The sequence below is a fragment of the Schistocerca americana genome, chromosome 1 (assembly GCF_021461395.2).
Source record: "Schistocerca americana isolate TAMUIC-IGC-003095 chromosome 1, iqSchAmer2.1, whole genome shotgun sequence".
Classification (NCBI taxonomy): domain Eukaryota; kingdom Metazoa; phylum Arthropoda; class Insecta; order Orthoptera; family Acrididae; genus Schistocerca; species Schistocerca americana.
In genome coordinates this window covers 998793766-998814363 of record NC_060119.1, presented here as the reverse complement: position 1 = coordinate 998814363, position 20598 = coordinate 998793766, and the positions used below count along the sequence as shown (strand labels likewise).

The window sequence follows — 20598 nt, the reverse complement described above, 5'->3', positions numbered from 1 at the left end:
TGAATGCTGTCAATAGTACATTGGACAAATGCTGCGAGAAACATATAACGCATGTGCGGCTGGGGCAAATGAAGATATCGGCGATAACAAAACACAGTATCATGGAAGGCCATACATTTGACTTCGAGAACAACAAGATGCTCTGCCAAGACTCCGAGTGTTGGGACAGCGTAATAAAAGAGTGCATCCAGTTTAAGGATACCAACTGAGTGTGGCACGGAATCCAGACCTAGTGGAAATTCGTCCACATCGTGCCCACCACCGTCCTCCACGCCAGACAGGGCCGGGATGTTCTGACAGAGGTGCGAACGGTAAACCTGCTATCACCACCACCACGACTTCAACCCCCACCCTCCCCGCCGGCCTCGCTATACCCACACTCCTGGAGACAGACAGAGTGGGACAAACCACAGATATAAGTAGGACTGCATCTTTAAGATCTTGACACGTCGCCAGAAGATGTTCAGTATGTCATTCTTCGAAACGTCGCGCTTTTGTAATACTGCCACTTGGCTGGATGCCCGAGCGGTTTTCATCAAATGCATAAGCCGGGAAAGTCTACATTCACATTATGGCATCTCTACGGGAAGGAGATCGTAAGCAGCTTTAAGAGGGGTAGGACGTCAAACAGGACGACTTGGAACAGGAGAGACACCACAGGACATTTTAATTTCCACTGTCTATACTTTTAAAAATAAATTCATAAAAATTTGTCAGAATGACCAGAAAGGATTCAGGATTTACACTTATAGTGGTGGAACTTCAAAAATATAAGAAAATTATTTATTCTTTTACATTTGTATTTCACCTTTTTTTCACTTACCTTGGCTGCATTTGTTGCTATAGGTACACTTTTCTTCCACATTCATTATTTCATCAATGAAATAATTTCTAGAGTTTCATACACCTGTAAGTATGGTTTGTATGCTGTGTAAAATTCATCAAAGAACCTCTCTTACTTATGAAGAAACGTGTACCTATAGCAACAAACGCAGCCAATAGAAGTGAAAAAATGATGAACTTTCACTTTTAAAAAAAGAAAAAGTTATTTTGTTACGCATTTGAACTTCCACTGCTATGCTTGTGAAACCTGAATCCTTCCTGGTCATGTTGACAAATTTTTATGAATTTATTCGTCAAAGTATAGTCAGTGGACATGAAAATGTCCTGTCGTGTCTCTCGTGCTCCAAGACCGCTCGCTTGACGTCCTACCCCCCTTAAGCAACTGCATAAAGAATTCAGCAAGAAAGTCAAACTTCTGAGCACATCTGCTTTCCTTCAGCGATGTCGATATGAGAACATCCTGCCACGATTTGCGGAACTGCGACACCCAGTGAAATCGAAGAAGACCGACCGAATTTTACGACGAGCGGGTATGGCCACAATGAGGGAGCGCATTCGCCTTACATGAAAAGAGCTGACCACAATGCACTTTCCCTGCTCGCATGTCGCCTGGATATGGCAAACACATTACCAGCAGATCCCTGGGACTGGGTGAACTGCAGCTCTTACGTCTACAGCGAGGTACAGGAACGTCGAGTTACAACAAAACATCGCGGCAAATTTGACAGGCTATCCGGAGGGCAGATGACCAACAAGATGGCGAACAACACCAGATCTATTGTAAATCTGACAGCTGAAGTACTGGACGCAGCTACAACATCTGCCCTAGCAAAAGGGTTGACCTTTGCACCTATCCAGAGGACCATGCCGAAAAGGGACATTATTAGCAGCGTGGAGCAGGCAATTCGGGCCTGGTGAAGGAAAAAGAAGAGGGGATCAGGAGGGAAAACTGCAGGATCATTGACAAGTTTCGGCTTCCGAAAGCGAACATGACTGTAGCAGAACTGGAGGCCATCCGTGCGCTGAGGGATGATGCTAACACTATAGTTCTTCCAGCAGACAAGGGAAATGAAACGGTGCTGTCATGCAACGACGACTGCCATCACAAAGTCGGCTCGATACTACAATACACGGCCTACAGTAAACTCAAAAGGGATCCATCATCGACAATGACAATAAAAATAGTGGCGCTGCTGATGGACTCAGATTTAAAAGAGAGAGTGAGGAAACGGCTGTATCCCAGAGCTCCATTATCACCTCGCATATATGGACCGCCCAAGATATACAAAGAAGGTGTCCCTCTACGGATAATACTCGACACCATCAATTCGCACAACTACGGACTAGCCAAATGTATGGCGACATTCCTCAAACCCCTTATGGGATACTTTTGTCTTCACGTGAAGAACTCGGCAGATTTCGTGAGAAAACTTAATACTTGCAATTATTAAGAGATTACCTTGTAGTTAGCTTCGCTCTTCACGCAAGTGCGTGTGCAAGACTCCTTGGCGCTGCTGAATCAACATTTCGAGCCTCAAATAATGAAACTCTTTCAACATACACTAACGACCACCGACTATGAGTGCATTGAAGAGTTTATGAAGAGACCGAGTTGCCATGGGATCCCCTTTGCACCAGGGATCGCAAATCTTTACATGGAACACTTTGAGGAGGTGGCCTGACCAACTGCTCGCCAAAATCTTCAGCTCTTCTGCCGCTATGCCGACGATACTTTTGCGGTTTGCGAACATCGAAAGCAGGCACTAGATGAGTTTCGGTACAATCTTAGCAGCATCCATGATAACATCGCCTTTAATATGGAAATAGAAGAGGGGTGGTTGGCTCCCATTTATGCATATAAGAATAATGAATAGGGTAGATGGCACACTAGGCCATTAAGTATATAGGTAGAAGACTCACACAGACCTGTAACCGCATGCAAGAAGCCGCCACCATCCAGCCCAGAGTGGGATAAAGCAGTTAACTTTGGTGAACAAGGTGCACGTCATAGTGACGGAGAAAGATTCTCAGACTGAATGCAGCACCTGAAGGAGGTATTTCGCAAAGCTGGGTACAGCGAAGCGCAGATTAGGTGGGCGTTTAGGACGAGACAGGTCGCGAAAAATTCGGAAGAGAGAGAAGAAGACAAGAAACTCGCTTCTTTTCGGCATTTGGTATCGCTTTCTGCCTGAATTTCGAGGCTTCTGAAAATATCGAAAATAACCACCGAATGCCAATCACCCAATTAAACTCAAAGTACCAGGAATTTGCAACAGCTCCTGCGAATACGGTCAACAGTACAATTGACATATGCAGCGATTTATTTGAACCCTGAGTGGAACATATGAGGGATGTGCGGCTGGAACAGACGGAGAAATTGGCAATAGCAGAACATAGCGTCAAGCAAGACCACACATTTGACTTTGAGAACAAGAAGGTGCTCTGCTGAGGAGTCGACTTTTGGGACAGCGTCATAAAAGAGCCCATCGAAATTCTGATTCACGAGAACCTTGTAAACAGTGACGAAGGATACTACCTGGTTGCAGCTATAGCGGCAATTCGTCGAGATCACGCCCACCACCGTCCTCATCGCCAGACAGGGTTCAAATTTAAATGGCTCCGAGCACTATGGGACTTAACTTCTGAGGTCATCAGTCCCCTATAACTCAGAACTAACCTAAGGACATCACACACATCCATGCCCGAGGCAGGATTCGAACCTGTGACCGTAGCGGTCGCGCGGTTCCAGACTGAAGCCCCTAGAACCGCTCGGCCACTCCGGCCGGCGCCAGACAGGGCCAGAGTTCTGCGACAGGGGTGTGAACGGCTGAACGGCGCGACGGCTACCCCCATCACCGTGACTTCACCCCCCCTTCCCCCCCCCCCCCAACCCCGTCCCACGGGCTCTCTGTAACCAGCCTCCCGCAGCGAGGTGGAGAGGGGCATATCACAGATGAAAGTAGGACTGCATCCACAAAATCTCGACACTTCGCCAGAATATGATGAGTATATTATTCGTCGAAAGGTTGCGATTTTATAACACTTCTGCTCGGCTGGATTACCGAGAGCTTTCCATCAACTGTAAAAGCTGATGGACAAAATTGTAGCCTGTGGGTCTGAAAGGGTTAAATTCGCACGCAGGCGGCAAGAAATTTTCTGTGAACTCCGTCACTAGCAAAGATGTAGAACGAAACTAATGTTGCGCATTTCTTTTGCAGTGCTTTTGTCCTATTAAGTAGGAGAAAACAAACTTTAATCTTGGGTTACAATTATCCTTATTTTCACACAGTTTTTTCGTTTACATTCTTATGGATGTTTCATCTTCGCATCTGTTCGACAACACAATAACTGATTTTTAAAAGACAGTATTTTTGCAGAAAACTTCAAAGGTACGTGAAAGAAATTTTCACTCTGCAGTGACATATGCGCTGGTAGTAAGTGGGCCCATTCAGCGCATTGAATGATCAAATCCAACCCACCCGCAAAAAAAAAAAAAAAAATATAAAAATTGAGTAATTAAAAAAATACATATAAAATTTTCTCATATAATGATCTCCAGATCATGAAATTCGTTATCATTATGTTTAATTTTTTTAATTTATATAAATACGACTAATGTGAAACTTCCTGGCAGATTGAAACTGTGTGCCCGACCGAGACTCGAACTCGGGACCTTTGCCTTTCGCGGGCAAGTGCTCTACCAACTGAGCTACCGAAGCACGACTCACGCCCACTACTCACAGCTTTACTTCTGCCAGTACCTCGTCTTCTACCTTCAAACTTTACAGAAGCTCTCCTGCGAACCTTGCAGAACTAGCACTCCTGAAAGAAAGGATATTGCGGAGACATGGCTTAGCCACAGCCTGGGGGATGTTTCCAGAATGAGATTTTCACTCTGCAGCGGAGTGTGCGCTGATATGAAACTTCCTGGCAGATTAAAACTGTGTGCCCGACCGAGACTCGAACTCGGGACCTTTGCCTTTCGCAGGCAAGTGCTCTACCAACTGAGCTGCCGAAGCACGACTCACGCCCGGTACTCACAGCTTTACTTCTGCCAGTACCTCGTCTCCTCCCTTCCAAACTTTACAGAAGCTCTCCTGCGAACCTTGCAGAACTAGCACTCCTGAAAGAAAGGATATTGCGGAGACATGGCTTAGCCACAGCCTGGGGGATGTTTCCAGAATGAGATTTTCACTCTGCAGCGGAGTGTGCGCTGATATGAAACTTCCTGGAAGATTAAAACTGTGTGCCCGACCGAGACTCGAACTCGGGACTTTTGCCTTTCGCGGGCAAGTTGGTAGAGCACTTGCCCGCGAAAGGCAAAGGTCCCGAGTTCGAGTCTCGGTCGGGCACACAGTTTTAATCTGCCAGGAAGTTTCATATCAGCGCACACTCCGCTGCAGAGTGAAAATCTCATTCTGGAAACATCCCCCAGGCTGTGGCTAACCATGTCTCCGCAATATCCTTTCTTTCAAGAGTGCTAGTTCTGCAAGGTTTGCAGGAGAGCTTCTGTAAAGTTTGGAAGGTAGGAGACGAGGTACTGCCAGAAGTAAAGCTGTGAGTACCGGGCGTGAGTCGTGCTTCGGTAGCTCAGTTGGTAGAGCACTTGCCCGCGAAAGGCAAAGGTCCCGAGTTCGAGTCTCGGTCGGGCACACAGTTTTAATCTGCCAGGAAGTTTCATATCAGCGCACACTCCGCTGCAGAGTGAAAATCTCATTCTGGAAACATCCCCCAGGCTGTGGCTAAGCCATGTCTCCGCAATATCCTTTCTTTCAGGAGTGCTAGTTCTGCAAGGTTTGCAGGAGAGCTTCTGTAAAGTTTGGAAGGTAGGAGACGAGGTACTGGCAGAAGTAAAGCTGTGAGTACCGGGCGTGAGTCGTGCTTCGGTAGCTCAGAGGTAGAGCACTTGACCGCGAAAGACAAAGATCCCGAGTTCGAGTCTCGGTCGGGCACACAGTTTTAATCTGCCAGGAAGTTTCATATCAGCGCACACTCCGCTGCAGAGTGAAAATCTCATTCTGGAAACATCCCCCAGGCTGTGGCTAAGCCATGTCTCCGCAATATCCTTTCTTTCAGGAGTGCTAGTTCTGCAAGGTTCGCAGGAGAGCTTCTGTAAAGTTTGGAAGGTAGGAGACGAGGTACTGGCAGAAGTAAAGCTGTGAGTACCGGGCGTGAGTCGTGCTTCGATAGCTCAGTTGGTAGAGCACTTGCCCGCGAAAGGCAAAGGTCCCGAGTTCGAGTCTCGGTCGGGCACACAGTTTTGATCTGCCAGGAAGTTTCATATCAGCGCACACTCCGCTGCAGAGTGAAAATCTCATTCTGGAAACGACTAATGCGTTTGATGAATTTAAACTGACATTTTTGTTGACAGAAATAGTGAAACAAGAGAGAAACAAGTTAAATGTAATATTTGGAAAGAATATTATAAACCAGCTTCACTTATGGAAAGTCAGGACGATATTGACAGTATTAATGTATTAAAGCAAATTTATAAGGAAGAATACAAAATTAGTTTTAGTAGTTATGATGAGACTGGTAAGAAATATGGAAGCAAATAGAAAACTTAGATTCTGTTTTTTATGACTGTAAAAAAGTAGCGAATTATAATTTACAAATATAAAATTTACCAATAATAATACCTAATTATATTAAACCCTATTTATTATTTTTAATAATTTATATCTCCGTAATTAGCGATTTAGAAGATAGAGAATACAATAAAAATCAACTAGTAAAATTATACCATTGGTACAACAAATGTAGATTAGATTTTATTCTTACGTTAGAAGATGCAGAAAATGTATTTTAATTTTATTAAAATATATTAAATAGAAATAATTTTTAATATCAATAAGGTACCATTTTCTAGAAATACTGTTTTATCATACTGAAATGAGAATTCTTTCTCAGCTTGTGGATGGCTAGATTTTTAGTATTAACATCCCTATTGATCTGACTGTACTCTAATTGTATCTTTTCTTTCACTTCTCTCTCGATTAATCTTATCATAGATTTGCCATTCAGCTTTTGAATATCCTTATAATTTTAAAGTGGATCCCAATACTTTCATTTTTTAAAATTTTTCTCATAATAACTTTTTGGGCTAGTTGAAGCCCAATCTGTAATCCAGTTATTTGCTAATTCATCAGTCCATTCGCCTAACATACAACCTGTTTCCTCAATATTTTCATCATTATCAATATATATATTACTGTTTGTATCAAAATATATAACACATTCTTCTAGTTTATCTATCATACAATCTAGGCCTTGTATTTGATGTAGTGAATGCAGCTATAAAATATTTGTAGCTCTATTGTCTTCCACATAACTGTCCTTGAAATTGAACTTCATCTCAGTCATACTGTCTTTCATAAAATTAATATCTATATTATTAATCGGTCATCCAACAGTATCTCATAAAATCGCTGTAAATTTGTGGTATATACTGTTTGATTCAAATTTTTCCTTTGTCCAAATTTCTCCAATAATGAATTAAGATACATCTTTTCTCGATTTTCAATTATTCTATCAGGCTCTAAGTCGATATTCAATTTCTCTTTGACTGTTTTAATAAACTCTCCATCAGTTTCAGAATCATGTGGGCTGCTTTCTAATTTTCTTTTCACAAAACCTTCCATATAATCTTGACAGTAAGTGTAATAAACACTACCGACGTTTCTTAGTTATTCACGTTTTTGTCTCAAATGAAATAGATTTAATTTTCTCGAATTTGTCAAGACTGGACGTTACTTTAAAATTGGAAATCTGTGTGACAGGTATGGAGAATATGCGTGAGCACTGAAAGTTGATAATATTTGTTAACATAATACTAAAGAATTGTTTTCGTAGTAGTTAATTCATACTGTACTGCGAGCAGTGAATAGATATAAATACTGTGTGCCATCCGGGGATAAAATAAAATAAAAATAATTATTGCATTATGGTTGGAATATTTGAAGTTGAGACTAATGTACTGATGCAAAACTATATTCGCTTGATATAAATGGCAACACAAATGTTCATTTACGCGAGTCCATTTGCATACATAAAATATTAGGGCAACTTATACACACGAAAACTTCAAGTAATGTACTGTAGATACTTTTGACAACGTGTTACTATAACGTAATGTGCAGCGCATTAGTTAACGTGTTACGAGGCTGCAATGGCAGGATGTAAATCGCTTGGCACACTGACGACAGTGGCTAATGCACTGGCCAGCTTATGTACGGCTTTTAGACGGTTTTACACTCTTCTTTAAGCAAATGCTCCACTGGTTCCCACTGTGTGCCTCAGGAAATACGATACAGAAACAGTTACGATAGTCTCACACACAGAACGAAGTTTACACAATTTTCAGACAGGTAGCCTATATGAATTCAGTCCCTTAGGTAACTGTCGACTTCAGCGACAGGAAGAGCATCTGGCAGCAAAGTTGAAATGACATACATTTGTCACAATTTAAATAGAGCGGAGCTTCTACTAAACTGGGTAAACATTAACGAAAAGGAGAAGACCACACAAGATTCTGTCGATTTCAGAATCTTTATTTACACGTGATGGAATGCATATGGCGAGAGTTATTTCCAGTTTACTCATTTATGTAAGTGTGTATTTACTGATTTAGAATTTTTTATGTTAAATTTAAGGTAATTTGCTTCGTCTTTTGAGTATTAATAGTTATCTCCCCTAAGATATTGGGAACAATTTAACAATATCCATGAACATTTACCAGTTATCTAATTAACTACTCTGCGGTTTTAATAGCAAATTTTTATTTTCTATTTTCACAATTTTTATGTACCAAAATCTAATTCTGGGAAACTTTTTTTTCCTACTTTGTACAGGGTAATCTAAAGTATGTAGCTTAATCTCGACAATTGTAATATAGCACAAGAGGAAATATTCGTTTGTATCAACAAAGTAAGAATAGCTGCTGGTGTGGCGTGCAATTGACGCTATGTGCCAGCATCGCTTCCGTTCGAGTTTTCTTATGTGAACTTTCGCTGACTGTTAGCTTGACCTGATAGGCTCTTTTTTCAATGTTGGAATTATACTTTGCTGTTACAGTTTTCTAGGGGCCTTTGACATGAAATGTGTGACGAAAATGTACTAATAAAAGTAATAAATCTAATATATCACAGTGCTTCTGTAGTTAATCTGCCGACGAATATTCAAAATGGTGCTTATATATGCTATAGGTCGCCTTGCTGTGGCACCCTCTGAAGATGGTCTACTTATTTAAAATAATGAGGAGTGTTACAAAGTGTTGCAGTCATCAAACAGGATAGATTCCCTGCATTGTATCAGCTACCAGAGTGGGTACAATATTACACGGCCCCTTAGCTGCACAGACGCCGCGATGGGGGAGAGATCACACCACAGAAGAAAAGGTGCAATTTTACAGCTGAAGCATTAATACAGACTTCTACCTCGCAGAACTTGTAAGCTATAACTAGCGAGTCTGCAAAGAATCCTATTAACAGGATACACTACTACGACCAACAATTCGACAAGTCATCCATTTGTTATTAAAAACACAGTGGCTTAAAGGTGTATCCCGAAACTGCGACATAAAGAGCGATTTATTTTGACCTGACTTGTAAAACTTTTTTTCTTACACTTGTTGCCATCTTAAAATTATCTTCTTTTACTAAAACACAGCAGGGTTTTCACATTTTCACCTGACTAACTGGCTAATGCAGTTGCAATTGTGACGGAAATTAGAAACAGTCTGTTGCTAAACTAATAAATGACGACAAGTCAGGTCAAAAGCTTATGAAAATCTCACTCTCAGAATACACTCATAGTAACTATCATTTCACCCGTATTAGTGGCCTTTAAACTAATTACATTGTTTCATTAAAAATTTCTGTAGATCCTTCTGTATTGCAGGGTATGAAAAAGTTTCAAATTTTAACCAAACTGGAATCTTTTAAGAAATCTGTATCACAATCCTATTCAGCTAATAATATGTAGATAGGCAAATAATTCTATGATTTTCAAATGTGAGCATCGACGCATGACATGACACAGTGGACTCCACAGTGTGTGTATTGACGACATCATTTGAAATTGGTGCGTAGTCATTGATAACAGCTATCCACAGCCAGCCAGTTGTGTTGGTCGGCATGTTCATTATTGGGTCCATCGAGTTGTTGGCTTACTCATTTTTCTTTTTTCTGTATTCAGTCACTCACCTGCCATCCTAGTCGAGGTATGTGTGAAATGAATGCATTGTTGCTCCCTTCGATTTCATTACCTTTTCAGTGTATTTCGGATAGTTTGGCGAGAAATGGAAGCAGGTGAGTTTAGTTTCTCTCATTCAAGTGTGAACTATTGGGTAAGAAACTGAAGATATACAGCACTGCCTATCGTTTACTGTTGCAAGTTTGTAACGTTGAGGAAGTTTAGGTTGAGGAAAGTCCTCATACAAATCTCTGAGATACATTCTTTATAATATAAAAAGAGAAAATATTCACCCTCATCAAAGCGTGGTGAGTGACTTTACTTGTGATTAAGACTACAATAAATTTAACATATTGCCATTCCTTGCAAGGCAGCACACAATTTGGACTACATATCACCGTCTACCCACACAGTTTCGTCATGAAGCTCATGCTCGCCGAGCCGCATCCAGAACACACCAGACCCGGGAGTGTAGTCTGTGACAGTACACCTCTTGTAAGGCTAATGGTCTGATCCTTGTTCAGACTTATTGCTGCAATTCTTTCTCGCAGAGACTTTGTGGCATAGTTCTTTTTTTTTTTCACGGAAGGCAAGTAGAAAGCTAAAAGTTAAGTCATCTGTTGTGCTGCTGATGCTGAAGAAGGTTTCTTTATACATATAAGGAAGGAAAGCTCCACCCATTGCTGATGTATTTTTTTGGAAAATGTTTTACCCTTTGCACAGAAAATTAAACACAGGCCTTTCGCTATGAAGTCATTATCACACTATTTTAGGGGAACTATTCGGCAACAATATTAGCTTTTTTTTCACGCTCTTTGTTCAGAGAACTTGAAGTGAATTATGTGATTACCGATCTGAGGGAAGCAAAAATTGGCAGGTAAAATAGTTGTCATTTTTTCGAAATGCGTCCCCCTACGATCTCTAGAGCTCTTTCGAAATACTATGTTGTCATCGACAAGAAATTTTCCATTCTTCATTTTTAAGGTGTCAAGAAGATCGTCGTAATGTCTGTTTCCTTCTTTAAGAAATATGTTTAATACCAATTCTGCGAGTTTTTTATTGGTGCAATTTAACTTGTATGTTGCCGTGTAAAATATGTAACCAACACATCGAAATAAATCCTTTTTACCGTAAAAGAACTGTATCTCTTTCTAGCCAGTGGAGATTCATTTACCAGACTTACGTACAATTTCAAAGTGTCCAAAAAATTTATTTCTTGATACGTTAAGGCATGTCACACTCCACGTGAAAGAACCTGGGTGCTCGTACGCATGCGCTTGGTTCGGCCAGGGCTGTGCCGCACCTAGTGGTTGCAGTTGGAGTTTCATGCAGGCTAATAGCAGGATCACGTCAACCCTGAAAATGCCGCGTTTATTGTGCTTGACGGTTATTTAACGAAGAGGAATATCCGTCATTAGTAGCTAACACCAGTGTTATCAAGTACGGCAACGTACGTGCTTTTGTATACAGCTATATGTCTTCTTCAGTGAACTGCTTACTGTCAAGACTGCTCAGTTTGCTAAATTTTATCAAATTCAATCAAAGACTTAGAACATCTTTTATATCTGAAGTGAGCATAATGGACACAGACTGCAAAACTGTATACCTAGAAAAGAGTTTCTGGCAACGACTATTCGTTTTGTAACACATGGAGATTCCTTTGCAAGTTGCTGTATGTATTCAAGACATAGATGTATATTAATGACTGTCATAGGATTTTCACAGTATTATTTGTTTCATTGATTTCGAAGCGGACACCACTCATGGCCCATTGCTAGTCATCATTTTTTTTCATGGTGAAGTGTAAATTCTGCTTCTTTATTTGTAGAAATAAATGCCCATAACTTCAGCTTGCAAGAAAATATGATGAATATTTCGACAACCACTTTTCTTCACGGACTGGAGCCTTACCAGTGCCGAGCATGAGTTCAACACATTTTGCCGTTCCCGTTATTGATAGCAACCCTCGAGGAACAAACTGAAATATACTCATTTACACGTGAAATCAATCTTCATTTAACATTAGTAATCAATTCTGTCACCAAATATTTTCCTGAACTAGAGAATTGACAAGTAAAATGTCTGGGTTTTAAGTCCGTTTTGAATGAGCGGTGAAATATTTTCAAATAGTGAAATTCAGGCCAAAGCATACATTCCCTGGACTACCGGGAGAGAACACATGGAAAAGATATTTCTCTTAAAAATGAATTAGCACCACCTTGAGATAATATTGGTGATGAGTATACATTGTTACCAGAAAATAGTCATTAGAATGCTCATTCTATTCACCATACTTAATAGGGGCAATAGTTGTTTTGGGCTTTCTTGCCCTTGAGGTGGGAAACTGGTCCCAAAGGCGAAAGAATCAGCAATGATCAACGGCGTGCTGTTGCAAAGGGCAATGGAGACCACTGCACTAAAGACACAGGACTTGAGTTCAGCAACTGAAAAATTGTCATGATGATCTCTCCATTTTCAAAAGAGTCCAGACTAGTCCCTGATTTGGACCTCTGAGAGGGAAATGCAAAAGGAGGAGGCGAACATAAAAAAAGACTTAATAACCAACGAAAACATAGCATTCTAGGAGTCGGGGCCAGGAACGTGTTAGAGAAGGCTAGGGAAGCTAGCAAATCTGAAATGGGAAACGCTGAGTCTCACACTAGATGTAGTGGAGGTCAGTGAATTGAAATGGAAAGACAGCAAGAACATATGGTGAGATGAGTATAGAATAATGTCAATAGCAGCAGAAAGTAGTATTACGGGAGTAAGATTCGTTATGAACAGGAAGGCAGGGCAGACAGTATGTTACTGTGAACATTTCAGTGATAGGTTTGCTCTCAGCAGAATCGACAGCCGACTAACACTGACAACCAAAATTGTGGTTTTCATGCCCACGTCGCAAGCCGAAGACCAAGAGAGAGTAAAAGTTTACGAGGTTATTGAACGAGTAATTCATTACTTAAGTGGAGAAGAAAATCTAATTGTTATGGGCGATTGGGATGCGGTTCCCTGTTAAGGGATAATATGGGCTTCTTAATAGGAATGAGAGAGGAGAAAGACTAAGTGAGTTCTGCAATAAATTTCAGTTAGTAATAGTGAATACTCTGTTCAAGAGTCACAATAAGATCTCCTGCTGGAGAGCTTCTGTATGGTTTGGAAGGTAGGAGACGAGGTACTGGCAGAAATAAATCTGTGAGGACGGGTCGTGAGTCGTGCTTGGGTAGCTCAGTTGGTAGAGCACTTGCCCGCGAAAGGCAAAGGTCCCGTGTTCGAGTCTCGGTCCGGCACACAGTTTTAATCTGCCAGGAAGTTTCACCAAGCAGAAGGTTAGAAATAAAGTAGGGAAGAATGGAAAAGAAAATATAGGATGTGTTAGATGATGATCAGTTTGGCTGTAGGAAAGGGAAACGCAAAAGCACCAGAGAGGGAGTTCTGGCGTTTCGGTTGATAACTGAAGCAAGACTAAAAAAAATCAAGACATGTTCATAGGATGTGTGGACCTGGAAAAAGCATTTAACAATGTAAAGTTGTGGAAGGTCTTCGAAACTCAGAGAAAAGTACTAAGCTATAAAAAAATACGGATAATATACAATATGTACAAGAGCCAAGGAGGAAAAATAAGAGTAGACGACCAAGAAGAAGTGGTCAGATTAAAAGGGGTATATGTCTGGTATGTGATCATTTGCCCCTACTGTCTGTTCCATACATCGAAGCAGTAGTGATGGAAATAAAATAAAGTGTCGAGAGTGAAATTAAAATTCAAGGTGAAAGGATATCAGTGATAAGATTCACTGACGACATTGCTGCCCTCAGTGAAAGTAAAGAATTACTAGAAAATATACTGAATGTAGTGAACAGTCTGGGACAGAATATGGGTTGAGAGTAAGTCCCTGAAAGACAAAAGTAATGAGAAACAGGAGAAATAAGGATAGTGACAACCTTAACGTAATGATTAATAATCACGAAATAGATGAAGTTTAGGAATTCTGCTGCCTAGGCAATAAAATATGCCATGATGGATGGAACGAGGAGGACATACAAAGCAGACTATCAGTGGTGAAAATTGCATTCCTGACCAAGAGAAGTCTGCTAGTATCAAACGTAGACATTACGGCGAGGAAGAAATTTCTGAAAAGGTACATTTAGACCACAGAATTGTATGGTAGTGAAACGTGGACTGTGAGGAAAACGGAAAAGAAGAAAATCGAAGAATTTGAGGTATCGTGTCACAGATGAATGTTTAAAGCTAGGTGGACTGATAAAGTAAGCAATAAGCAGGTTCTCTGGAGAACCGGCGAGGAAAGGAAAATTTGAAAAACACTTGCAAGAAGGAGGACCAGGATGATAGGACATGTGTTAAGACATCACGAAATAGTTTCCAGCCGGCCGGTGTGGCCGTGCGGTTCTAGGCGCTTCGGTCGCAGGTTCGAATCCTGCCTCGGGCACGGATGTGTGTGATCTCCTTAGGTTAGTTAGCTTTAAGCAGTTCTAATTTCTAGGGGACTGATGACCACAGATGTTAAGTCCCATAGTGCTCAGAGCCATTTGAGCCAATAGCTTCCATGGTACTAGAGGTACCTAAAACTGTAGAGGAAGACAGAGACTGGAACACATCCAGCAAATAACTTGATGTATGTTGCAAGTGCTACTCTGAAATCAAGAAGCTGGTACAGGAGAGGAATTCGTGGAGGGTCGCATCAAAGGTTGATAACCCAATGCATAAAAGTCACACCTTCCAACAAGTGTTTATCAGCGACGCTAGAGTTGATGTGATAGTGAAACATATCGGCGAACCTCGAAGACGTCATGCTGGCAGTTTGAAAACCAGTGTCCCACCTTTCCTCAGTGAATAAGGGTCCGACTTCGACACGGTGTAGTGTGGTAAATCCACTCTACACCGTGACTTTCTTGTCTTCTATGACAGTTCTAGGATTTTCGGTAGCCCAAAGTCTGCAGATATGTGTGTCGACAGACCCTCTGGGTGTGAAATGGTCTTCGTTGGTCCAATGAAACCCCATGTCGGTTCAGACGGGTGTCAATTTTTAAATTATGTGGACGATTAGTTCATCCTCGAATACTAATGAACTTCCACGTAAACCTGTATAATACCTTTTCATGCAATCAAATAAAAAAATCAGGAGTGTCCAAACAATTTTTGATCCATCTAACTTCAGTTCTATATACAACTTAATGTAGGCAAAACGTTTATGCAAGAATTACGATTTCTAAACTGTTATGGCTACGCCTAAGATTAATAATTTATGTGAAAGCTTGTGTGTGTGTGTGTGTGTGTGTGTGTGTGTGTGTGTGTGTGCGTGTCTATCTACTTACATTATGTTTCACTTGCGGTTTCTTTTTTCGGCATCTTCTTCAATGTCAAGTTCTATGTATTGAGTTGTCACTGTCACTGTCCCTGTTTACCACCTGTGATAACAAAATGGCGGACAGTGGAACAGTTGAAGGTGTAAAAACAAGATGGCGGGCAGAGCAACAGTTGAAGATGTGATTGGCGGTTGTTTTTAAAATTCAAAAGATGGTAAACAGTGACAGTGAGAGTGACAACTCACTACACAACTTGACAACGAAGAAGATGACGAAATAGGAAACTGTAAGTGAATCATAATGCAAATAGATACACATACAAACACACAACCTTTCACATAAACTATTAATCTGAGGCGTAGCCATAACAGTTTAGAAATCGTAATTTTTGTGTAAATGTTTTGCCATTAAGTTGTATATAGTTGCAGGTGACAAACTGTAAAGGAACACAGACACTGTAAAAACGCAATACAGCAGGAAAACCACACCATGTAGTAAGAAGGAATGAATAAACAATTTTATGAGCGCATTAAAAATCTGTAATTACTATTTAGAAACTAATTATTTGTATGTACTGAAACAGTACAGAACATTCTTTATGTTGAACAGCCATAATAATAAAAAAAAAACACTGATGATGCCTCAACTGCATGGAAACATGTCTGGGATACAAAACAAAATTGTGTTTTGCTAAAGGAGGACCCCACCCAAAAACATATGTTATTGTTAAAGCAAACACGGACTAAAAAGCGTCAACCTCAAGATTGTTATCCTAAGTTATTATTCTTCTCAGAGGCAGGCAAAAATTGGGGGATAGCACCCGAAGGATTTGTTTTGCGTTACCCTGCTTTGCCTACGCGTGCCTTCGCAGACAGCAGACAGATAGAGCAGACAGCGACGCTGCAGAAAGCGCATGCGGCTGACGGCAGAGTTGGCGTTGAGTCTACTTACACTGCACTCGCAGCAGCACCCTCTTGCTGATGGAGGGCGGGACGCCGTTGGAGGCGATGCACAGGTAGGCGCCCATGTGCAGCCGGCTCACCTTGGTGATGGTCAGCACCTCCCCGTCCACCACGTTCACTGTCGACACAAACCGTTCAAAGCTCAGTCCAGGAGACTAACGCAACGAAACCTTCACTGTCAAATGTCAAAACTCATTTAAACTATTCCTTTCCCTCTCACGCTCACAACATTCGTACAATCAAAAAGTTCAGTCCTTTTCACATTCAGCGACTGACATCCGTGATCAGATTACATTCAACAGGTATCTACAAAATTCGGGTAAACTACACTACAAAACTTATAAACCCAAACACATTAGTAAAGTATTTTAATTCCATGTGTTGTGGTTGCGGACTTAGATGTAACTGACAATTTCGCCACACAAATATGCACATACATCAATAATAAGTAAACAAATTGTAATATTGAAAAGGAAGCGAGACTGTGTGCAAGAATCTCGTATTTTGGTTCCTTATTATAAGAAATTGCGAACTTGTTGAATTTGAGAGAAAATAAGGGGACTACGTTATTAAATATGAACTGTACTGTTCAAACAATAACAAACATCAGGTTTTTCCGCAGCAAAATGAAGAAACTGCAAATACTCTGCATCACGGCGTAATCGTGAGGAAAACTAAGAACCATGCTACATCATTGATGCATTGCTCGATCCTAATCAAAAGGCATTCATTGATCTCGTCTAGAAATGTGAGGTTACTCCCAACGTGTTGAAGGTACAGCTGAAGACAAGGTTACTGCAGTGTGCAAGAAGTGTGTTACTTCCAGCCACGTGAAATTTGTGAACTGTCTATGTATAAAGCCTGTCTAAGATACGATATGATGAATCTGATAGACGCTGTGCTAGATTCAATTGTCTCTAATTCACGCCCTCGGACGCCGCTCCTTTAATTATCACTCTCTGAATATATACTTCACTAGCCAGACGGGAAGACCTAATAGTATTGTAGTGCTTTAGTTAGAGGTGTCTTATTCCATAAGTGTTACTACTTCCTAATTTTCTTCCTTTTTATCTTGTATTAGTACCACTTGCAAGTCTTAAAGTGAAATCTTTCGTTTGCTGGTACTGCCGACTGGTATTAGTTTTTCTGAATACCAGCACACAACTTATAACTGTGAAACCCTTCGTAGAGCAAAGCACTGTTGAGTATTACAGAAATGGTTGACACTAATATTCTCACCGCGTCGACTCATCGAATAGAGAGAAACACCGTTTAATATTATGTAGCGTTGCAGATGTAGTGGTTCCACTGGATATACTGACATCATGGGGTTCAAAGGCTCTTAGCACATTTGTGTTAACTGTTCAGTTGCACTGTCGTTATCAGAATTTTAGGATCACGATAAACTTATGTAGTACCTGCAGAAACTTTGCATAGGAAAGGAAAAAGAAGCTCTTTTTGAGTATTATATTTTCACTGTTCAACGTGTCTTATAGTATGTTAGAGCCCCTACACTGTAAGACTAAATAGCGGAGTGGGCTCTGACACCAAATATGACAACGACGACGACCAAATAATATTGATAATTATGATTCTGTGATTACGGGACACTACCGCTAGCACATAAATGACCCATGTTCCTTATTGCTGCGCAATGAGCATGAATTAAACATATACAATGATAGACATATGTGAAAACGCAGAAAAAGCATTAAGATACTCATTCATCGTTCGAAACTGTTCTGCCGGACATCTTTTATCCTTAAAGCGCTTACTATTCTTGGCAAAATGAGATTTGTCGACCAATTGGCCCGTAGTAATCTAGACGTACCGAGTACAAGTTATCGGCATAGTGAGATGCCACATGAATAAATTCCCCGAAATAACAACTACCTCGCAACGATAGTAATCCAAACTTGACTTAATAAAGTTGCCTGGCTGCTCATAAATTGACGACGGGGAACAGGAGTGTTACGATTTTTGAATAAAAATGGCTATTTCGAAGAACGACTCTCGTACATAGAGGAGACACAATGTAACTTCGATCAAATGCGCTGAAAGACCAAAATGAAAAGAACCGGGGTAGCAAGAAGGCATTATCCAAATGGTACGAAACTCTCTAGACGCGATGTTCATCTGCAGAGAAATAAATGATTACAGTTCTAGAACAATTGGATAATTTATTCAAGAGAAAAGAATTCACAAACATAGTAAGTCAATAACGCATTTCTCAATCGTTGGCCCTTAAACAAGCAATTCTTCGGTTTGTCACATCGCTAGAGTTGTTGGTTCTCCTCCTGGGGGTATCGTGCTATGTTGTGTCCAGCTGGCATTAGATCATCAAAATCCCGAGCTGGTTGGAAGACCCTCCCATAGCGCTCCAAACTTTCTCAGTCGGCTATCCGGCAAACTTGGTGGCCAAGGAAGGGGTTCGCAAGCACGGAACACGCAACAGAAACTATCGCCATGTATGGACGTGCATTATCTTGCTGCCTAGGATGGATTTCCAGGAAGGGCAAAACAAAACAGGACGTAGAATATCGTCGACGTACCACTGTGCTGTAAGGGTGCCGCGGATGACAATCAAAGAGGTCCTGCTATGACATGAAATGACATCCCAGACCATCACTCCCGATTTTCGGGCCTTATGGCGAGCGACAGTCAGGTTGGTGTCCCACCGCTACCTGGGGCATCTCAAGACACGTCTTCAGTGGTTATCGTGGATCATTTCGAAGCGGGACTCGTCACTGAAGACAATTCTACTCCACTCAGTGAGATTTTAAGCCGAATTTCGTGTCTGGAGACGCCCCGGACAGCGATTGGATGATATTGACCAGACTCTCGTCGGCCATACGGCACGACAGCCAGCAGCGATGGCCAGATGTGCCATTTCATTTCATAGCAGGACCCCTTTACTAGTCATCCACAGCACCCTTATAGCACAGCGGTATGTCCATGATATTCTGCATCCCGTCTTGTTGCCTTTCGTGGGAAGTCGTCCTGGGCTTACATTTCAGCAAGATAATGGTTGCCTGCACAAGGCGAGAGTTACTACTGCCTGTCAAACCATACCTTGATCAGCAAGATTGCCTGATTTCTCTCCCTTAAGAACATTTGGATCATTATGAACAGATCCCTCCACAGCCCTCCAACCACCCCGGGAATTTGACGATCTAACGCTCTAGTTGCACGTTATTTGCCACGATATCCCTCAGGAGGACACCCGACACCTGTATCACTAATGATAAGGCGAATAGTTTGTTGCACAAAGGCCAGAGGTGGAACAAAGCGTTACTGACTTGCTCCACGAAAGCCTCGACTACAATGATAGTCACCAAAGGTTATATTACGAAAAAATGCGGGTAGTCTCAACAGTTTTGAATCAAATTAAACGTGATAGGAGGTCCACAATCGACTATATTGAGATTGGTAACCAATGGTCAGAAATTCGTATTTATTGTGTTATGGACGTACACAGCGTACACCGCATAACCACGATGTAGCTCATAGTATTTGTTCAAAGTGACGACCGCCTGTCTCAATGTATTCATCGCAACGGCCGATGAAGTTTTCCCGCACTCTCTCAAAGATCTCTGGTGTCTTTCATACCAGGAGACAGACGGTTTGGATCCTAGCAAGCAGGTCTTCTGTCATTTCTACACGGGTTTCATGAACCAACGTTTTGACGCAACCGCAGAGGAAGAGGACATCCAGGGGATTGCGCTGATGTTGGGACAGGACCTCTCGCTCCAGTGCAACGATGGGGGTAATTGTTGTTCAGATGCTCGCGAACATAAACATCGGAGAGGGCTGGTGCACCGTAATGCTGAAACCATATCCTTCCGCGGACAAGGAGTACAGTCTCCAGAACTGCATCCACCGTCTGAATACATGCATTGAGACTGGCAGTCGTCGCTTTGAACAGTTACTATGAGCTACGTTCTTGTTTTGCTGTGTGCGCTGTGTATGCCCTTAACACGACAAATATTCTTATCCGAGCATTGTTTCTGTATCTCAATATAACCAGTTTCAATTTGACCCAAAAAGTTTGACACACCCTCTATATTGCCTCAAAAGAATAACAATAATGCATCTCTTAACACCCTAACTGTCATTGGCACATGACAGTTACAAACAAATGAAGATTAGCCACACGCTAATACCTTACTTAGCCACGTACAGATCAGAAGTTTCTTTTTAACGTTTTTCGTAACAGACCGTAAGGACTCCTTGGTGGAAGCCTCATTCTCACCCAGCTGAAGGCGGCACGCTACTGAAG

General features: G+C 41.5%; 1 protein-coding gene and 1 non-coding gene across 2 annotated transcripts in view; one reads left to right on the top strand and one right to left on the bottom strand.

Moving 5' to 3' along the window:
- Nucleotides 1–20598, bottom strand: part of LOC124548682 (neurotrimin) — a gene marked incomplete at its 3' end in the record, with an annotated part of 1196053 nt that overhangs the window by 251032 nt on the left and 924423 nt on the right. Inside the window, exon 7 of the mRNA XM_047125186.1 lies at nt 16309–16437. Within this exon, the coding sequence (XP_046981142.1) occupies nt 16309–16437 (129 nt within the window). The remainder of the gene's footprint in view (nt 1–16308; nt 16438–20598) is intronic.
- On the top strand, nt 6023–6097 carry Trnas-cga. Its single transcript has one exon. It is a non-coding gene; the product is annotated as a tRNA-Ser (tRNA).